Source organism: Trametes versicolor (genome assembly GCF_000271585.1).
Source record: "Trametes versicolor FP-101664 SS1 unplaced genomic scaffold TRAVEscaffold_12, whole genome shotgun sequence".
Lineage (NCBI taxonomy): Eukaryota > Fungi > Basidiomycota > Agaricomycetes > Polyporales > Polyporaceae > Trametes > Trametes versicolor.
This window is the reverse complement of record NW_007360332.1, coordinates 1,876,275-1,891,327: the sequence shown is the minus strand read 5'-3', so window position 1 is coordinate 1,891,327 and position 15,053 is coordinate 1,876,275. Positions and strand designations below refer to the sequence as shown.

At 55.1% G+C, this 15,053-nt stretch overlaps 5 protein-coding genes across 5 annotated transcripts in view; 3 read left to right on the top strand and 2 right to left on the bottom strand.

The window, feature by feature from the left end:
* Positions 1–675: 675 nt before the first annotated feature.
* TRAVEDRAFT_52824 (uncharacterized protein) lies at positions 676–1,676 on the bottom strand (the record flags this gene model as incomplete). Its single annotated transcript, XM_008045375.1, has 2 exons — positions 676–1,456; positions 1,555–1,676. The coding sequence occupies 2 exons, from the start codon at positions 1,674–1,676 to the stop codon at positions 676–678; spliced, it is 903 nt and encodes a 300-aa protein (XP_008043566.1).
* A 1,392-nt stretch (positions 1,677–3,068) lies between these two features.
* On the top strand, positions 3,069–5,334 carry TRAVEDRAFT_52823 (uncharacterized protein; the record flags this gene model as incomplete). Its single annotated transcript, XM_008045374.1, has 16 exons — positions 3,069–3,190; positions 3,243–3,321; positions 3,375–3,388; positions 3,458–3,499; positions 3,563–3,622; positions 3,687–3,696; positions 3,756–3,784; positions 4,282–4,318; positions 4,367–4,467; positions 4,543–4,589; positions 4,653–4,665; positions 4,731–4,758; positions 4,816–4,873; positions 4,943–4,967; positions 5,033–5,183; positions 5,260–5,334. 16 exons carry the CDS (start codon positions 3,069–3,071, stop codon positions 5,332–5,334), a joined length of 891 nt encoding a protein of 296 aa, XP_008043565.1.
* A 1,410-nt stretch (positions 5,335–6,744) lies between these two features.
* TRAVEDRAFT_52822 (uncharacterized protein) lies at positions 6,745–9,188 on the top strand (the record flags this gene model as incomplete). Its single annotated transcript, XM_008045373.1, has 16 exons — positions 6,745–6,869; positions 6,923–7,001; positions 7,056–7,069; positions 7,129–7,170; positions 7,229–7,285; positions 7,349–7,358; positions 7,412–7,429; positions 7,489–7,514; positions 7,952–8,155; positions 8,219–8,265; positions 8,337–8,349; positions 8,414–8,441; positions 8,513–8,570; positions 8,625–8,649; positions 8,709–8,862; positions 8,919–9,188. The coding sequence occupies 16 exons, from the start codon at positions 6,745–6,747 to the stop codon at positions 9,186–9,188; spliced, it is 1,170 nt and encodes a 389-aa protein (XP_008043564.1).
* Positions 9,189–11,917: 2,729 nt separating this feature from the next.
* Positions 11,918–12,885, top strand: TRAVEDRAFT_52821 (Dehydroquinate synthase-like protein; the record flags this gene model as incomplete). Its single annotated transcript, XM_008045372.1, has 4 exons — positions 11,918–11,942; positions 11,998–12,040; positions 12,169–12,275; positions 12,335–12,885. The coding sequence occupies 4 exons, from the start codon at positions 11,918–11,920 to the stop codon at positions 12,883–12,885; spliced, it is 726 nt and encodes a 241-aa protein (XP_008043563.1).
* Positions 12,886–13,404: 519 nt separating this feature from the next.
* TRAVEDRAFT_174507 (uncharacterized protein) overlaps positions 13,405–15,053 on the bottom strand; it is a gene marked incomplete at both ends in the record, with an annotated part of 8,361 nt that continues 6,712 nt past the window's right edge. Inside the window, 2 exons of the mRNA XM_008045721.1 lie at positions 13,405–14,038; positions 14,398–14,738. Of these exons, the coding sequence (XP_008043912.1) occupies positions 13,405–14,038; positions 14,398–14,738 (975 nt within the window). The remainder of the gene's footprint in view (positions 14,039–14,397; positions 14,739–15,053) is intronic.

The window sequence follows — 15,053 nt, the reverse complement described above, 5'->3', positions numbered from 1 at the left end:
CAGACCCGCAGTCATCTTCCACATCACGACTTGACTGCAGGTCAAATGTTGATGCGAAACTTCGGGGAGGCAGAACACGGGAAAGGGATGGGACTCAAGCTCGTTGAGCCTCGTGCATATCCCCGCTCTGGACGCAACTTGCATGCGAGGACTGTTCTCGTCGCCGCGGCGGTGCCCGTCGCCTTTTCACTTGTGCTATGTCTTGTACATCCGGATATGATTGGTGGAGGGATTTTGGGACAGGTCGGCTTCGGGAAGCCGAGCGAGCTGCTCACGGTCAAGAAGGGCATGCTGCGCGCTCTGGTAGACGAGAGCGGTGACAGGGAGAAGCTGTATGCGACGGCGCACGGCGCGTCAGCCTCACAGGTTTGGCAGGAGGCGCTTCCAAGTCTCGGTATATCCTGATTTATGCGCCAATGCACTTGATGTGCTATGCTTGATGCATCGGTGCAATATATTCGTTGTGGGCAATACGGCACGCGGGGAAGCACCCGAACCACGCCTCCACCAAATGGCAAGGCAATCGACCATCATATTACTCAATGCGGCCTCCGAGTCCCAGTACGCATGGCTAGTATTCATCTGGGAGCTTCAAAGTTCTGTGGTGAGCTCCTCTTGTCGCAATTTCCTTCCCCTTGAGAAGACACTGGGGAAATATGCAGATGTACCTGATACTCAAGATGGACACAACGCAGTTTGCACGACCGTAGGGAAGACGCGAGCACTTGTGGTCGGGTCGAACGGCGTCTCTGGGTCAAGCTGGTCGCGCTCTAGTGCGAATGGCCCGGGCGTGTGGTACACCCGCACGGCCTTCGCGGACGACTCCGAGTCAGGTGTAGATGGTCCTGCGCGTGAAGAGTCGCCCCAAGAGGAGCGCGTGGAGAAGGTGCGGTTGGCGTTGCTGGTGTCCCCATCGCCTCCTCGCACCGGAGTCCGCGGCGTCCCCGCTCCTGTGTCGCTATCCAAATGTGGTGCCGGGGACTCTAGCAAGAGCGGGTTCCGGAGAAAAAGCGAGTCGCGTCGGGAGATGGGAGCAGACGGCCGGTCGTCCGTGGGTACGAAGGTCGGCTCGGGGAGCGGCAAGGCTGGCAGGATGTTGAGGCAGCGGTCGCAGTACCACGGATCCTCCTCCCGCCCGAGCTCGCCGATGGTCTTGAAGCCGACACAGCGCAGGTGATACCACGTCTGACACTCATCGCACTGCCCCAGCTCGCTCCCGTCGTCCCCGCGCGAGCACCCGATGCACGTCACGTCCTCGCCGGAGGTCTCGTCGGAGCGGCGACGAAAGGACAATGTGCAGACGGACCGCTTGGAGAGCCGCAGAGCTGCACGCGCGTCCGCGGGGTCGCTGGGCGTTAAGACGTGCTCGTTGCGAGTGCGACTCTCCGGCTTTGCGTGCAGGGGGAACCATCTTCCCGCGATCCCGCCGATGCGTGATCTGATCGTTGTCGTGCGACTGCAGTGGCGGTCGGAGAATCTGGTCTTCTTCCTCTTCCTCGTCGCTCTCGCTCGAGCGGCCCAGGAATCGATCGCTCGATCCACCGCAGCCGCTACTCCTGCTCCATCTTGGCGATGTCTGTGCGCTCTTGAAGACGCATACACCACGAAAACACGGCATCGGGCCAGTTGGGCTCCAGCGGCTCGCCCTCTTCATCGTCATCTTGCCTACCGTACATGCGCGCCCTTACTACTGCGTTGAGGCACAGGCTATGCTGCGGTCGGAGGTTCTGGTTGAATATATCACGGTGAATTATGGTGCATAAGCCAGTCCTCGAGCGTGATTCGAGGGAAGAGGAGTAACAGCGCGAGTGAGGAGAGCCTGATGCATGTCATTGCACTCGAACACGATATGAACGGTGATGCTTACCTAAGCATTATTTCTGTGGCACATCATTGTCACTGACAGCTTCGCTCGCGCTCGCCCAGTTCGTGCTTGCTCCTTCCACTACGAGATCATGATACCTCTGCAAGTTGTTAGCGTGTGCTGTGCAGAGCCTCGATGGATGTCAAGATCTCCGTAGCAACTTATCGAACCCTGCTACGTTTACCGACTCTCGGATGCCCCAGGTAGGTATACCTCACCCTATTCTCGCCACTCCCCCGCCGCCAATGAAATGGAAGCTACCCAAGCACGATAGATGCGCAACGTGCGGAGAGACCTAGTACCATGTGCATCAGCCACACCATTGGAACACTTACGCGGCTTGTGTATAGATGCGAAGGTGGCTGACCCGCTGATAGAAGGTGAGTACTGCGCGCTGGCACTGAGGCCACTGCAACTTCACCATTCGCTCTATGCAAAGTATTGACGTATATATCAGAATCTACAATGGCCATCAGATGCCTTCATATCAAGAATCTGGGGTATACACCCTGTAACTGACACTTCAGCCACGCAGCTCGTTCGGGGTAAGCACCGCAAGAGTGACCATTGTAGGTAGCGAACATAGGCCACGTCTGTGGCGCATCGACCCGCAGCCGAAACCACTACCACAACTAACAGTCGTCTGACAGATACGTGTACGCTCTGCCTACTAAGGCCATGACTATTTTCATATCAGCTTTGAGTTTTAAATCACCCCGGAATGTCAAGATTAATGTGACAGGTGCATATGATGGGAGGCGGAAGGGGGAAGGCGGAAGGCGGAAGGATATCTAATAAGAGCATATACGGTGAGCCACGGAGAAGAAAAGTATATTCCCAAACTCATGCGTGCCGCCAGATGTGTGAACCCTCGCACACCTATTCACTCGTACGCGTACTTCAAACATCAAGTTCGACAGACTTCATGCTCGCTGAGACTCAGCTTCGACACCCACATGCATGACAATGTCATGCACGAGTGAGTCGGAGTTTACGTCCCTTATACTGTTACACCCGACAGCCGCTGACTACGATTCCGAAAGCTTATTCAACAATGGCAGAGGAAGCTCCCTTCTGACTTCTTGAGCGATGGTATCTCCATGATGGCGATGCGGCCCCGGGTGCGCTTACGACCCCATACTTAACCTAGTGGTAGGCGTCGAGGGGAGGGGTGTCCGTTTTTCTCCTGTCCACATCTCTCATCATGGCCGTACCTCTCGTGCATGTTGAGGCTAATCCGGCTAACCCTGACGCCTATTCGACCAAAATCCCGGCAATTGACGGCACTGTTGGAATATTCCTCATCGCAACCTTCATAGGGATTCTGTGAGTATCTATATGTTGTGATATGCGACAGGCTTGTTGACACGCAAGTAAGCCTCCTCGGTGTCACTCTCCACCAAGCTTATCAATATGCGCGTAATTTCCCCCACGATTCCCCGTGGCTTAAGGGCTTGGTACGAATGATCCCGTCCCTCACGGCCAGATGACTGACTCTCATGCTGACCAGGTCGCGCTCGTTGTGTGAGCGATGTTGATCTTTTTAAATCTTCCCTGCCACACTTCAATTCCCTTTCCTTACCAAAACCATAGGTCACTCGAAATCCTTTCGAGTGTGATGACGGTGCACGCATGGTGCGATATCTCATGCGAAAGACCAGTCATGGCTATGCGGAAGCTTACCGGTTCTCCGACCAGCTATCACTGGTTAATAGCCGACTACTTCCGTCCACAAGCCCTTATTTCCGACAACATGTGGTGAGTATGCGAAGTCCACTGACTCGGGTTCGCCGTTTCTAATGAGACGGCCATTTCGTCGCAGGTCTACCAATGTTAGTCGAATTCACCGGTGAACGTAGCATGCGGATCCATTTGCTGACATTTATGATAGACCTATACCTTTATAGCGGTGCGTGCGCAGTACGTCTATGAATCCTAGAAAGCGCTCCGACAGTGACTGTTGTTTGTAGGGGACGTCTATGGTGATGTCGCAAAGGTGAACCTCTATTACCCTACAATTGGAGGATATATCTGACCGATCATTGACTCAAGCTTTTTCGCCCGACGTGTATGGCTTCTTGAACCTCGGTATCGATCGGTAGTCATTCTCTGTGTAAGTTCCGTTCACTTAGACACGACCGCGTCGAAGATGGTCTCAACACATTGCGTAGTGTGTACTCTCCCTAGCTGCGTTAGGTCAGTTTCAAAACTACTAGAATGTTACTTTACAGTTTGGCTGATGACCACACGCAACACTACATACAGGTGTATTCGTTGGTGAGAGCGAACTCGAATGGCACTATTAGATTTTATTACCGTCGAGTAACAGAATTTCTTGGCCACAGTGTTTACCATCACCGAGTTTGTCCCTTTCTTCGTTCAATTCGGGTTCGGCTCATGTGTCGTTTCCCGTCTAGCGTCCTGTCAGATAGCCCCTTCAATAAGGCTCATCTGGTACGCATGATGGCTGTAGCGTCGATCGTTCCACTAATCATGGCGTAGTGGGCCATACCAACCGCGTTTTGTTTGGCCATGGGTGCAGACCTTATTTTGACAGCATCCCTGATACACATCCTGCGTCGCAAACGGACAGGCTTCAGCAGGTACGTCCGAGCCGTGCAGCATCACCCGACCGCATCATCTATCGTGAAGGCCGGCGTACTAACATATCAATCCAGGACGGACAATATGATAGACGTACTCATGATGTACTCAGTCAACACAGGTACGCATTTTGGTCCCCGTATCACCGTCGTGTATCACACACCGTACTGACTTCTATGTGAAGGCCTCCTCAATGGGTACCGTTGCATCATCGTCACCGTATCCTTTTACATTGCTGACCACCTGTACCCTGCACTGCCAGCATCTTTGATCTCCTTACCGCAGTACTCGTGAGTAAACCTTTGCGACACTGTGGCCTCAAGACTGGCCTCACCCGCATCCCTCAGGCCTTTACGCGGCCAATGAGCCTCATTTGGGCCGTCTTCGGCATAGCTGGAGCCAAATGTACGCGCAACCTTACCAATACGCCTCTCACGTGATGCCGAGTGCTGAGCTCACGCCAACCCTCGACAGTATACGCTATCACGCTTCTCGCGGCGTGAGTTCGTTTCCTCCGCGGACGATGTAGTGTTAGAGCCGGCGCTCACACAACCCACTCCGCAGGCTGCACTCGCGCAGCAGTTTCCGTGTGCACGGGCCGGGAGAGCCCCAGCAGGACACCGATGCCGTGTTCGGGTTGAGTCTACCCCAGCGGGCGAGGGCAGCTCTGCACTCGGGCTCGAACACTGTGCCGCAACAGTTGAACGTACATCAGGTGGGCCTTTCGGTGCTCCCATTAATGTGCTACGCGGCCTAACCCACTGATACGAACGCTACGCTACGCGATGTAGACCCGTTCGACGAGCACGCTCGACGGCGAGGACGTCGTGGAGCTCAAAGTCATCTCGCCGACCCTGGAGTCCTAGGCGACGCGGGCAAGAAGTCACCTCTAGGAAATATTCCGAATAGTCCAAATACACCTGATACGCCAAGTCAGTTCATGCACGTCCTTCACAAGAGACTGTTTCGAACCCACCTCCAAATATGTACGATTCTTGTATTCTTGCACGCATCAAAGAGACGCCCGATGACCAGAGCAAGCTTACTCACCCAAGTAACGCCCACTTCTTACCGGCGCTTACGCACTTCAGTGCTTCTCTCTGTCCTCCACCACGAGATGTCTATCCTGGAATCTGTGTCTCAGCAACCCATTCTCGCCATAAAACAAGTAGTTCCCATCTGCATGGTCAACGGCATGGTCAACGCTTCAGGTGCAGGATCGCAGGGTGGGCCCGTGAACTACGTGTCTTTGATCTTGTGCGCCACGACGCCTGCCTCGACCCGATGACTACGTCAAACAACGTGATGAGGGTGGCGTGCTCATCTGTCTGATATCTTCTAGGTGACTTCTCGTGTCTGATATCTCAGGCTGTGGGCCGTCGATGTCAAGGTAGGCCACCTGCTTCCTGCCGAATTGCCCGCAGTGGTCTGACCTCGTAGGTTTTCCCACTGCGGACACATCACAGCCCTGCTTCCGGTCGATGAGCCCCCACGGAGTGGAGAACCAATCACGCTAATAGATGCCGCAAAGACACGCGGAGCTCCATAAACGCGCCTTCGGCTCTCGAACATGACGCGCGCTCCTGAGACGGATGTTCTCCTGGCACAGACACCGATATCGATGCAAGTCACGCAGTGTATGAGAAGATATGCCTTAGTTTGGGCCCCCTATGCACCTCCCTCAGCGCTTGTGCAAGACTTCGATAGACGGTAGTGGAGGACGCTTTAGGCGTTCATCCGCATCTTTGAAAGAATCGCACGACCGTGGCTCGCCTGGATGGTTCTCAGCCACTGATAGTTGGTGAGCACCGCATGTCCTCTTCTGACCACGCTCAACCTCCACACCATCCTTCGAATGCAGGTCGAGAGCTGTAGTGAAAGCGCTAGCTGCCCTAACCGGCGGACGAAACGAGATTCATGTTTGGTGCGCGAGCCTTGGGAAAGAACCACGCTTTCGAACTCACGCGTGTCAGACGACGCGGCGGATTGAATCTTCGACGCTCCTACCCATGCGACAGTCAGTATACTACCAGCAACATCGCACCCTACCACGCGACGCGCAACAAGACGCTCAGACTACCATCCCCGATATCGACGGAACTCGTGTCCGACGAGCGTTGTGGCCGCCGCGGCGGTGCATGTCGCCTTCTCACTGACCTATCTTGGGGAGCAGCATGTTGATGTAGCCTCGGGGGCTTCCTCCACTCCCATACTTAATCTGGACCGTAGTCGAGAGTGCGCGAGGGTCCTTGCGCCTCCAGATCCCTGTAGTCGACATGCTCGTGCCTCTCCCGCAGCTTGATGCCGCCACCGCTATGATACCTGACGTCTCCCTGATACAGTCGCCGTCGATCGGCAGCACAATGGGTACGCTCCTGATCGCAACCTTCATAGGACTTGTGTGCGTATTCCGTATGCCCTCATCCACGGAAGGCGTGTTGACATATGTGATAGCCTCCTTGGCGTCACTCTCCACCAGGCGTACCGATATGCGCGGCTATTCCCCAATGATTCGCCATGGCTCAAAGGCTTGGTATGCAAAATCCCCGGCTCCCACAAGAACGTCACTCATCTTCTGGCTGAGCAGGTTGCGCTCGCAGTGTGAGAATTCTTGGGCCTCCCTCACACGCCTCGACTTCTTGTCCTCACTGTCACCGTAGATGCCTCGAAATGGCGTCAAGCGCGCTCTCCGTGCATGTATGGTGCGTAAACTGCTCTGAAAGCAGCCAGAGCCTCGCCGACTGGTTGTTTTCCCATAAGCTACTACTATCTCGTGACGAACTACTTCCACCCGCAAGACCTCGCGCTCGGTGTCTGGTCAGTACGGGTGCAAGTTCCGTTCACAGGTGCTATTTCTGATGCGCAGGCACGTCGACGTAGGTCTACCGATGTCAGTGTACAGTTCTGGGAAGCGAGGGGACTGGTGTACTGACGTCTATGCAGCTGTTCTCCTCTGTAGCGGTGCGTACAATCATTGAGCCTGAAACCGCGAGGATAATTCTTACGTGGCGGCGTTGCAGGGCACGACAATGGTCGTGTCACAAAGGTAAGCTCTACTCCTCACTTGTGCATACGACCTCTCTAAAGAGTGAACATCGGCTATAAGCTTTTTCGCGCGACGCGTATGGCTGCTTGAGCCTCGGTATCGAGCAGTAGTTGTGCTGTCAGTGAGTGAATATTACTCAGGCATCTATAAACTGCCGTGTCCACATTCCTAATCGCATTTCATAGTGTGTGTGCTCCGTTGCAGAGCTAGGCAAGTGTTACATAATTGCAGAATATACTTAATGACGCTGACGACCGCGTCATGGTCCTCGTACAGGAATCTTCATAGGTGAGCCGCCACAGTATTCGCCTCCGCCGCCCTTCAGTAACACAATATTCAGCGGGAACCGTTATGGAGTTTGTGCCTTTGTCTCATACATCCTTCGCTCGCCTGACGTTTGAGCTCTCCGTTCAGATTCATTGCAGACTCCACGCCAGAAAACACGGCTCTCCCGGTGCCAATGTTTCTGGTACGAGCCACATTACCCCAAAGCTCGCGATCGCCGCTGCAGCCCTAATCGTTGTTCTGGTCACGTCGCAGCGCCTCCTGCCGATCGCGTTCTGTCTGGCGATGGCTTCAGACCTAATGCTGACGGCGTCGCTCATCAGCATCCTGCGCCGCAAGCGCACAGGTTTCAGCAGGTGCGCATCTTATTGTTTCGGTTGGCTGAGGGCGTCGACCGGGTTACTGATACATCTATCCAGTACGGATAACATGATCGACGTCCTCATGATGTACTCCGTGAACACAGGTACGCATATCGGTCTCTGTCTTTGTGCCATGAGCCCTTCTGACCTTGTCGGATGGGCGTACGATGTCCAGGACTTCTCAATGGGTACGCCCGTACAGTTTATACGTTCTCGTTTCCACTACACAGACTGCTGATACCGCTCATCTAGCATCTTCGATCTACTGACTACGATACTGGTAAGTAGGATCGCTAGGCCAACTCGGAGCCTCTTTTTTCTTGCCTAACACTGGACCCTCTCCGCCAACAGGCCTTTGCACGCCCATACAGTACCGTCTGGGCTCTCTTCGGCATAGCTGGCGCAAAACGTAAGCATGGCACTCCAGAATGTCAGGTACACATGCTAAACTACGCTCTCGCAGTATACGCCATCACGCTCCTCGCAGCGTAAGCCCATCCGGCCGGTTTCTCGCGCCTTACAAACACTCACCCCCACGCTGTCACAGTCTGCACTCCCGCCGCGCGTTCCGCCCGAACGGCTCCGCCGAGTTGCTGCGGGATAGCGATGCGCTGTTCGGACTCAGCTTCTCCCCCGTAGGCGCGTCGCACTCGAACGCCACATCCTCGCTGAGTCGAAGCCGACCAGGGCATATACAGCAAGTACGCGACTCAGTCCTCCAGTATAAGGCACCCTCACTGACGCGGACGCGGTATAGCCGATACAGCTGCATTCGATAGGCACGATCGACGGCTTGGACATCATCGATATCAAAGCACCCTCGCCATCTCTGCCACCAGTAGTTGGCACGAGTCCCGATGGCCACTACGACACGGACAAGGGCATTTGGCAGTCCGAATACATGGAGAGCGCTACGGCGGGCGTTCCGTCAACGACGGAAATGGCTTTACCGACGGGGCATGGTCCACAGAGGCTGTCTACTACTCACTTGCGTGCTCTGCAAGAGATGACTAGGGTCATCCTTTAATGATCACGTCTGTCCATGAGACGTCGCTAGATATGTAAGATATCTGTCGTCTCGAGCTCCTCCGAGCGAGCGATACGCCATACCCCAATATTACTCGCGAGCGCGATCACACACGATGGCGACACTACCAGTACTCAAGGAAGTTCTCTGGAACAAAACACATAGTAAAGAACAGAAGGCTGATCATTGACAGACCGGAATACAGAACACTCGCCGCGCAGTTAGCTTCCCCGCCTTAAGGGCAGGTACTAGACCCGGGGGCCACGATGAGGCCTGCGCTATCCCCGGGAAATACCCCATTGCACCCCCCGTGATCTACATACACTACATCGCCGGTCCGCGTCGGTCGGCGGGCCTTTTATGCTAGTCTTCGAAGTGTCGACCTTCGGATATCGTACTTGAAAGTTTGAACCTGGGGTCTTCGGAGTCGATGTTGCGAGCGCCGTGGGCCGTCTTCATGTCGGCCGAGGTCCGTATCCTGAGTGCGAGCTAAGTATCCGAACAGAGAGGGAGAACATCAGTGCGTATGTCGGAGGAGTCACGCCTGCGACAGATGGTCAGCACAGGCTCCGAGCAGCTCAAGGCAGCGACATACCGCAACGGCGGGTCAAGGTCGCTTCCGCGAAGTCCTCCCTCCCCGGAGGTCCAGCGCGGGGCTCAGACCGCAGGCGTCCTTGAGAGCACATGTCTGTAGACGAAGGTCAGCATGAAGCGAATGATGGAAGAAAGCGGCGGTGTACCAGGAGAAGCACGGGTGAACGCATCAACGCCCGTCCTATGTGCCTAGGGGGACAGATGATGGTCGAGTGAATAATGCACTCTTGGTAGGGGAGGAAGAGACGTCGTGGTGTGAGGGAAGTAGACTATAGGCGAGGGGAGGGCGTCTTATACACCGGGAGTTGGCAGGGGCTGACTAGGGGCGAACCTCGCAGGCCGGCGCTCAGGAAGCGAACAAGTGTTGCCGATGGTGGTTGGTTCCAGTGACCTGGTGGCGAGGTGGGTGCTTCGAATTGTTCCTTCTTCCCAACCTTCCGATCGTAATCGAAACGTGGCGGTGTGTGCTCCCGAGAAGGATGACGGAGAATCGGACCGTGACTTGAACCAAGTGGGCATGCGCCGCCGGAGCCCGGGTCTGTCGATATCTGCATTCTAGTACGAGCTAGGATGCCGGCTGGAATATCTGAAGACTTCCTCCAAGTATCTTGTGCTGTTATCAAGTTAGCTTTCCAATGATTGTTCAAACAGGTGTGTGTGTCGGGAGTGACTAGCTGGAACGCGACTCGGACTCGGAATGAAAGCTTGCCACTGCCACTGTAGTCACAACTAGATAGTGATAGCGCCCCATCAAACTGAGCACCAATTCTTCTTGTAACGTATTCTATGGCGGTGGAGTTGTACATTTAATCTAGATGCAAGCCCAACTTCCAACTCCCAACTTTCCGAGCGCTTAGTATGCCCAAATATGGCAGGCTTACACCATATCAATACAGCCTTGAAGTGTGGCCATGCACACGGTTTGACAATGCAGTAGCGTGTAAAGATTGCCTTTGCAGGATGAATATGTGTGCGAGTTGACGGTGAGCGTTGACAACAGACTGAGGCCAGACTGCGGTCGCGCTGAGGTACGACTGAGGTCCGACTGAGGTCCGACTGAGGTCCAATAAGATCGCAGCCGAGGATAGATTAGATATCTGATCAGGTTTCACCCCCCACGCTCACTTCCACATTCTGGCCTCGGATAGCAACGCTCACGTTCCCTTTCGACGTCTACGTTCAACGTTCAACCATTCTACGTTCAACGCGCACACGGCGAACTTGCAGATATCCAATTCTATGTTTCATTCCAAGATGTATCATGAGTTCGGCGCGCCTGGCAGCCTCGAGCCCGCAAACGAGAAGACGTCCGCCGCACACACACACGCACGATCCGGCACTTACCGTCGGTCACGGTAATATCTATGTTCTCTAAAACGAGCTTGAGGATCGGTATACGAATCTGCAAGAGGCAAGGGACATACCTCAGTATCGAGAGCTGTCACGAGGATGAGGGGGCAAGGAAGGTGAGCTGTGTGCGCATGAATCCATGACACCACATACTTACCATCGTCCACCACCGACGTCCACCGCTAGCCAGTGGACGGGCGGGTGCATCCCTCGCGCGCGCGCCCTGCCAAGCGAGCCCGCAAACGAGAAGACGTCCGCCGCACACACACACGCACGATCCGGCACTCCTTCGAGCGGAACTCGGGTCGAGTCAGCAGCGACCTCGGGACGGCGTGCGGTATGTACCAATCAGCACACCACGAGGGAGTGTGTACGTACGTGAGGAGGGGTGACGTGCGCCACAGACGACACTCGCAATCGTGTCCCGCTCGATTTGTGTTGATGGCGGGTCGTATGCCCCATCCCCTCGCGGCGTGCTTACCCCTGGGTGGTGTGCATCGTTCGCTTCATGCGCCTCCATCCTCTCGATGGGTCGGATGTTTCTCCGTCGCTGTCACATCCAGCGGCTGTGGGTATCACACGCTCACCGTTGTCTTTCACGCTATACAGGGTGTCACCCGTGCACAGGGCACGTTCGATGCGAACCCTGCATATGGCGAGAACATGTCCTCTTATGAGGACGATTGGACCATTCTGCCACGACCAACACGCGCACCGGTTGTAGCAGACACGCGGCCTCTGTGGTTCAAGATACGTGGTGCAGTCACAGGAGCGAACTGAGCCGGATGAAAACGGCGGCCCATTTGATATGTGCGTCCCGCAGCTTGATTTACAAGCATAGACGATATGCTCACGCTGTTCTCAGGTGTACGGACGGTCTCGGTTCTGGTGGCTCGAACGAACGGACTGTGCGCGCGGCATCACGAGTAGCAACTCACCTGTGCACCACGGCCAAAAATTACCCTTTCCTCCACGTATCCGAATCATTCCGGGAGCTGGAAAGCTGACCGGTGAACTAGTCAACTGCTCATAATAGCTACGCATTGCTCATTGCGTTTTCATGGACACGCGAACGCGTCCGCAACCTCGGCAACCTCGGCAAAGCGCCCCTTCTCCTCTGCGGTGACATCGTCTGGAACATCGGTACGCGACACGAAGCATGCACGCTCGCGCCCATTCGCTAAAGCACCTTCTGCACACAGCCGGGAAGGAACTCGTGCAAGCCCTCAAAGGCGCGAGCTTCAAGGTAAACCGCGCCATCTTCGGCGGCAAAGCCTCGCGCGAAGAGATCGACCGCCTGAGCGCGCTAGGCCGCTCGCGCTCCTCCGACTTCGTGATCGCGCTCGGCGGCGGGAAGACGATCGACACTGCGAAGACGGTCGCGGACGGGCTCGTGCTGCAAGTCGCGATCCTGCCCACGACCGCGTCGACGGACGCGCCGTGCTCCGCGCTCTCCGTGCTCTACCGGCCGAGCGGCGAGTTCCACTGCTGCACCTTCTTCGACAAGAACCCGAACATCGTGCTCGTTGACACGAACGTCATCTCGAAGGCGCCCGCGCGCTTCCTCGCCGCGGGCATGGGCGACGCGATCGCGACGAACGTCGAGGCGTGCAGCGTGCACTTCAGCACGAGTCCCGCAAGGCTTCAGTTGTCCGGGCCGGCCTTGCGTTACACTCGCGGGATAGAGACTCACGTTCACGCAGACGTGAGCATACCAGTGATGCGGGGATGTATCAGGCAGAGGCTAGGGTGAGATGAATTCCGCAAAGATGCTCGCCATGGCGGTGATGATTACTACGGCCTTGTGACTCGTTAGAGGCAGTGACAAGTGGGATCGACAGTGCACCCTCAAGCCAGATCGGCAGGTACTGGCAGCTGATCGCGCACGCCCAAGGTACGTCTTCGTATTCTGTGGCATATTGGGTGTCGTGTTGATTCGGGTCATGGCAGCGCACGCATACGGGCAAGTGTTGGCCTCCCTATTTCGCGGCCGGCCCTTCGCGTCGTGGCGTGTTCATGTTCGCGTGGGAGGCTCAGGGCGGTATACAACCGCTTGCATTAGGACGCGGAGGCTCTGCGGTCGCTCTCCTTACAGGGCTCGCGATAGTCACAAAGGTCTGTTGCGGCACGTAAAACACAGGGACTATGTTTCTGTTCGCGTGTGGGTACGTGGTCATGCAGGTCATGTTTCATGAGACATTGTGTACACGGCGGTTTGAGTGCTGTTTGTGTGTATGAGAACATATTGTGATCTACAGGACCTTGAAGTACCCTAGTAATGCATGTAGTACGCAGTTGTAATCGCAAGACCTGTAGCCCACCTATTCAAAAGACTCTGCGCATCAGCAACGGTATCGATTCGGCCGGCAGCAGCAACCAGAGGCTGCAAAACTGCAGACAACCTCTCTTCCTCCTCCAATTCGGGGGCTTCCACGTTGACTTCATTGAGATGCGCGGGAGGAGGAGGGCCCGCCTGACCGATCCACGAGGACCACCCTTCAGTGTGTGTATTATTTAATGCGTGGTTTGCACGAAGCCCATCGTCATGTAACGCCTCCCAGTCTACACCATATACCTCCAGCTCCTCACCATCCATGGGATCGAGCGAGGCGAGAGCATCGCCGCGGACACCGTTGACGAGCATGTCGAAGCCAAACATATCTGCGGGCGAGCGGCTCGGACCACCCCGGATGGTGATCTTGTGCTGGTTCCAGGACTCGATGAAGAAAGCGAGTTCTTGATTGATATCAGGCAGGAAGAGGTGGTGAAGAAGCCAAATGTGAAAGACGTTGTTGATGTCGAGTCCGTGATGAAGCTCGAGTGTAGAGAAGAAGTCGGCCCATTTAGCGCCAACTTGCATGGTGACATCTACCCACAACCGCTCGATACGGATATTGTGCACACTTCTGCGTGAAAGCAAAAATGCTAAGCCTACTACACATCCATAGAATAGTATTAGTAGTACTTACCGGCCCCAGATGTATGACCCACGGGCTGGACCACGTCGAGTCTCCATGAACTCGGCCACACGCAGGTTTTCGACTCCATGATCGCCACGTACACGGGACGGAACACCGTAGCGATGAGCGGCTTGGAGGAAGAGGTTGAGCACCGTATCCGCACGGTTGTTATTGCTTGCGTGCAACCCTACTATGAGGCGGGAGTAGCCGTCGATGAAGCCATGAATGACTATGCCCCAACGAATAAGACCTGTAGTTTTGGTGTTCCAAAGTTAGTACCCAATATTTGCACAGAATAAAGCAACTTGCCGTGTTGACCGTCATGATGCCAGAGTGCGTTCGGTCCCGCAACACGATACTCCCTGCGCCGTATTCTAATGCGCTCGAAAACGCGGCGGACTGGATCTACCCGTAGGAAGGATTCGCGAATACGAGCACGGGTGATGTGGTATCCCAGGGCACGTAACATGCCATCAAGCATCCGCTGGCCTGCACGGTGATAGTGTGAGCGGAGAACGACAATGGTCTGGTCCAAATCAGCGTCAGGGAGAGTGTTGCGTGCGTGTCTGGCTTGGGATGGTAGAGATGCGTGGATAGAAGTGATGAACTCTGAACCTGGAAGGCTGTAAGCCGCACAAAGAGAGGTCTTCAGTCTGTGAGAGAACGACTATGATTGCATAGTACTGTACCTGTAAGCCGCACAAAGAGAGGCTACAAGTACTAGTAAGTAAACATGTAAGGAAGCATAGGTAGTATGGGACTTACTCTTCAGTCTGTGAGAGAACGACTGAAGAGCAGAGGCCTGCAGAGTCCTCCTTATATACTACTGGGGAGGACGATGAGTAAGCGTATAGGAAGAGGGCATGTGACATCCAGAGGACGCTGACTGAGCGATGAGTAACGCTGAGTAAGGGAGCATAATCGACATAAGGTCAGATAGTCCATGGCTGAGTAATGCGAG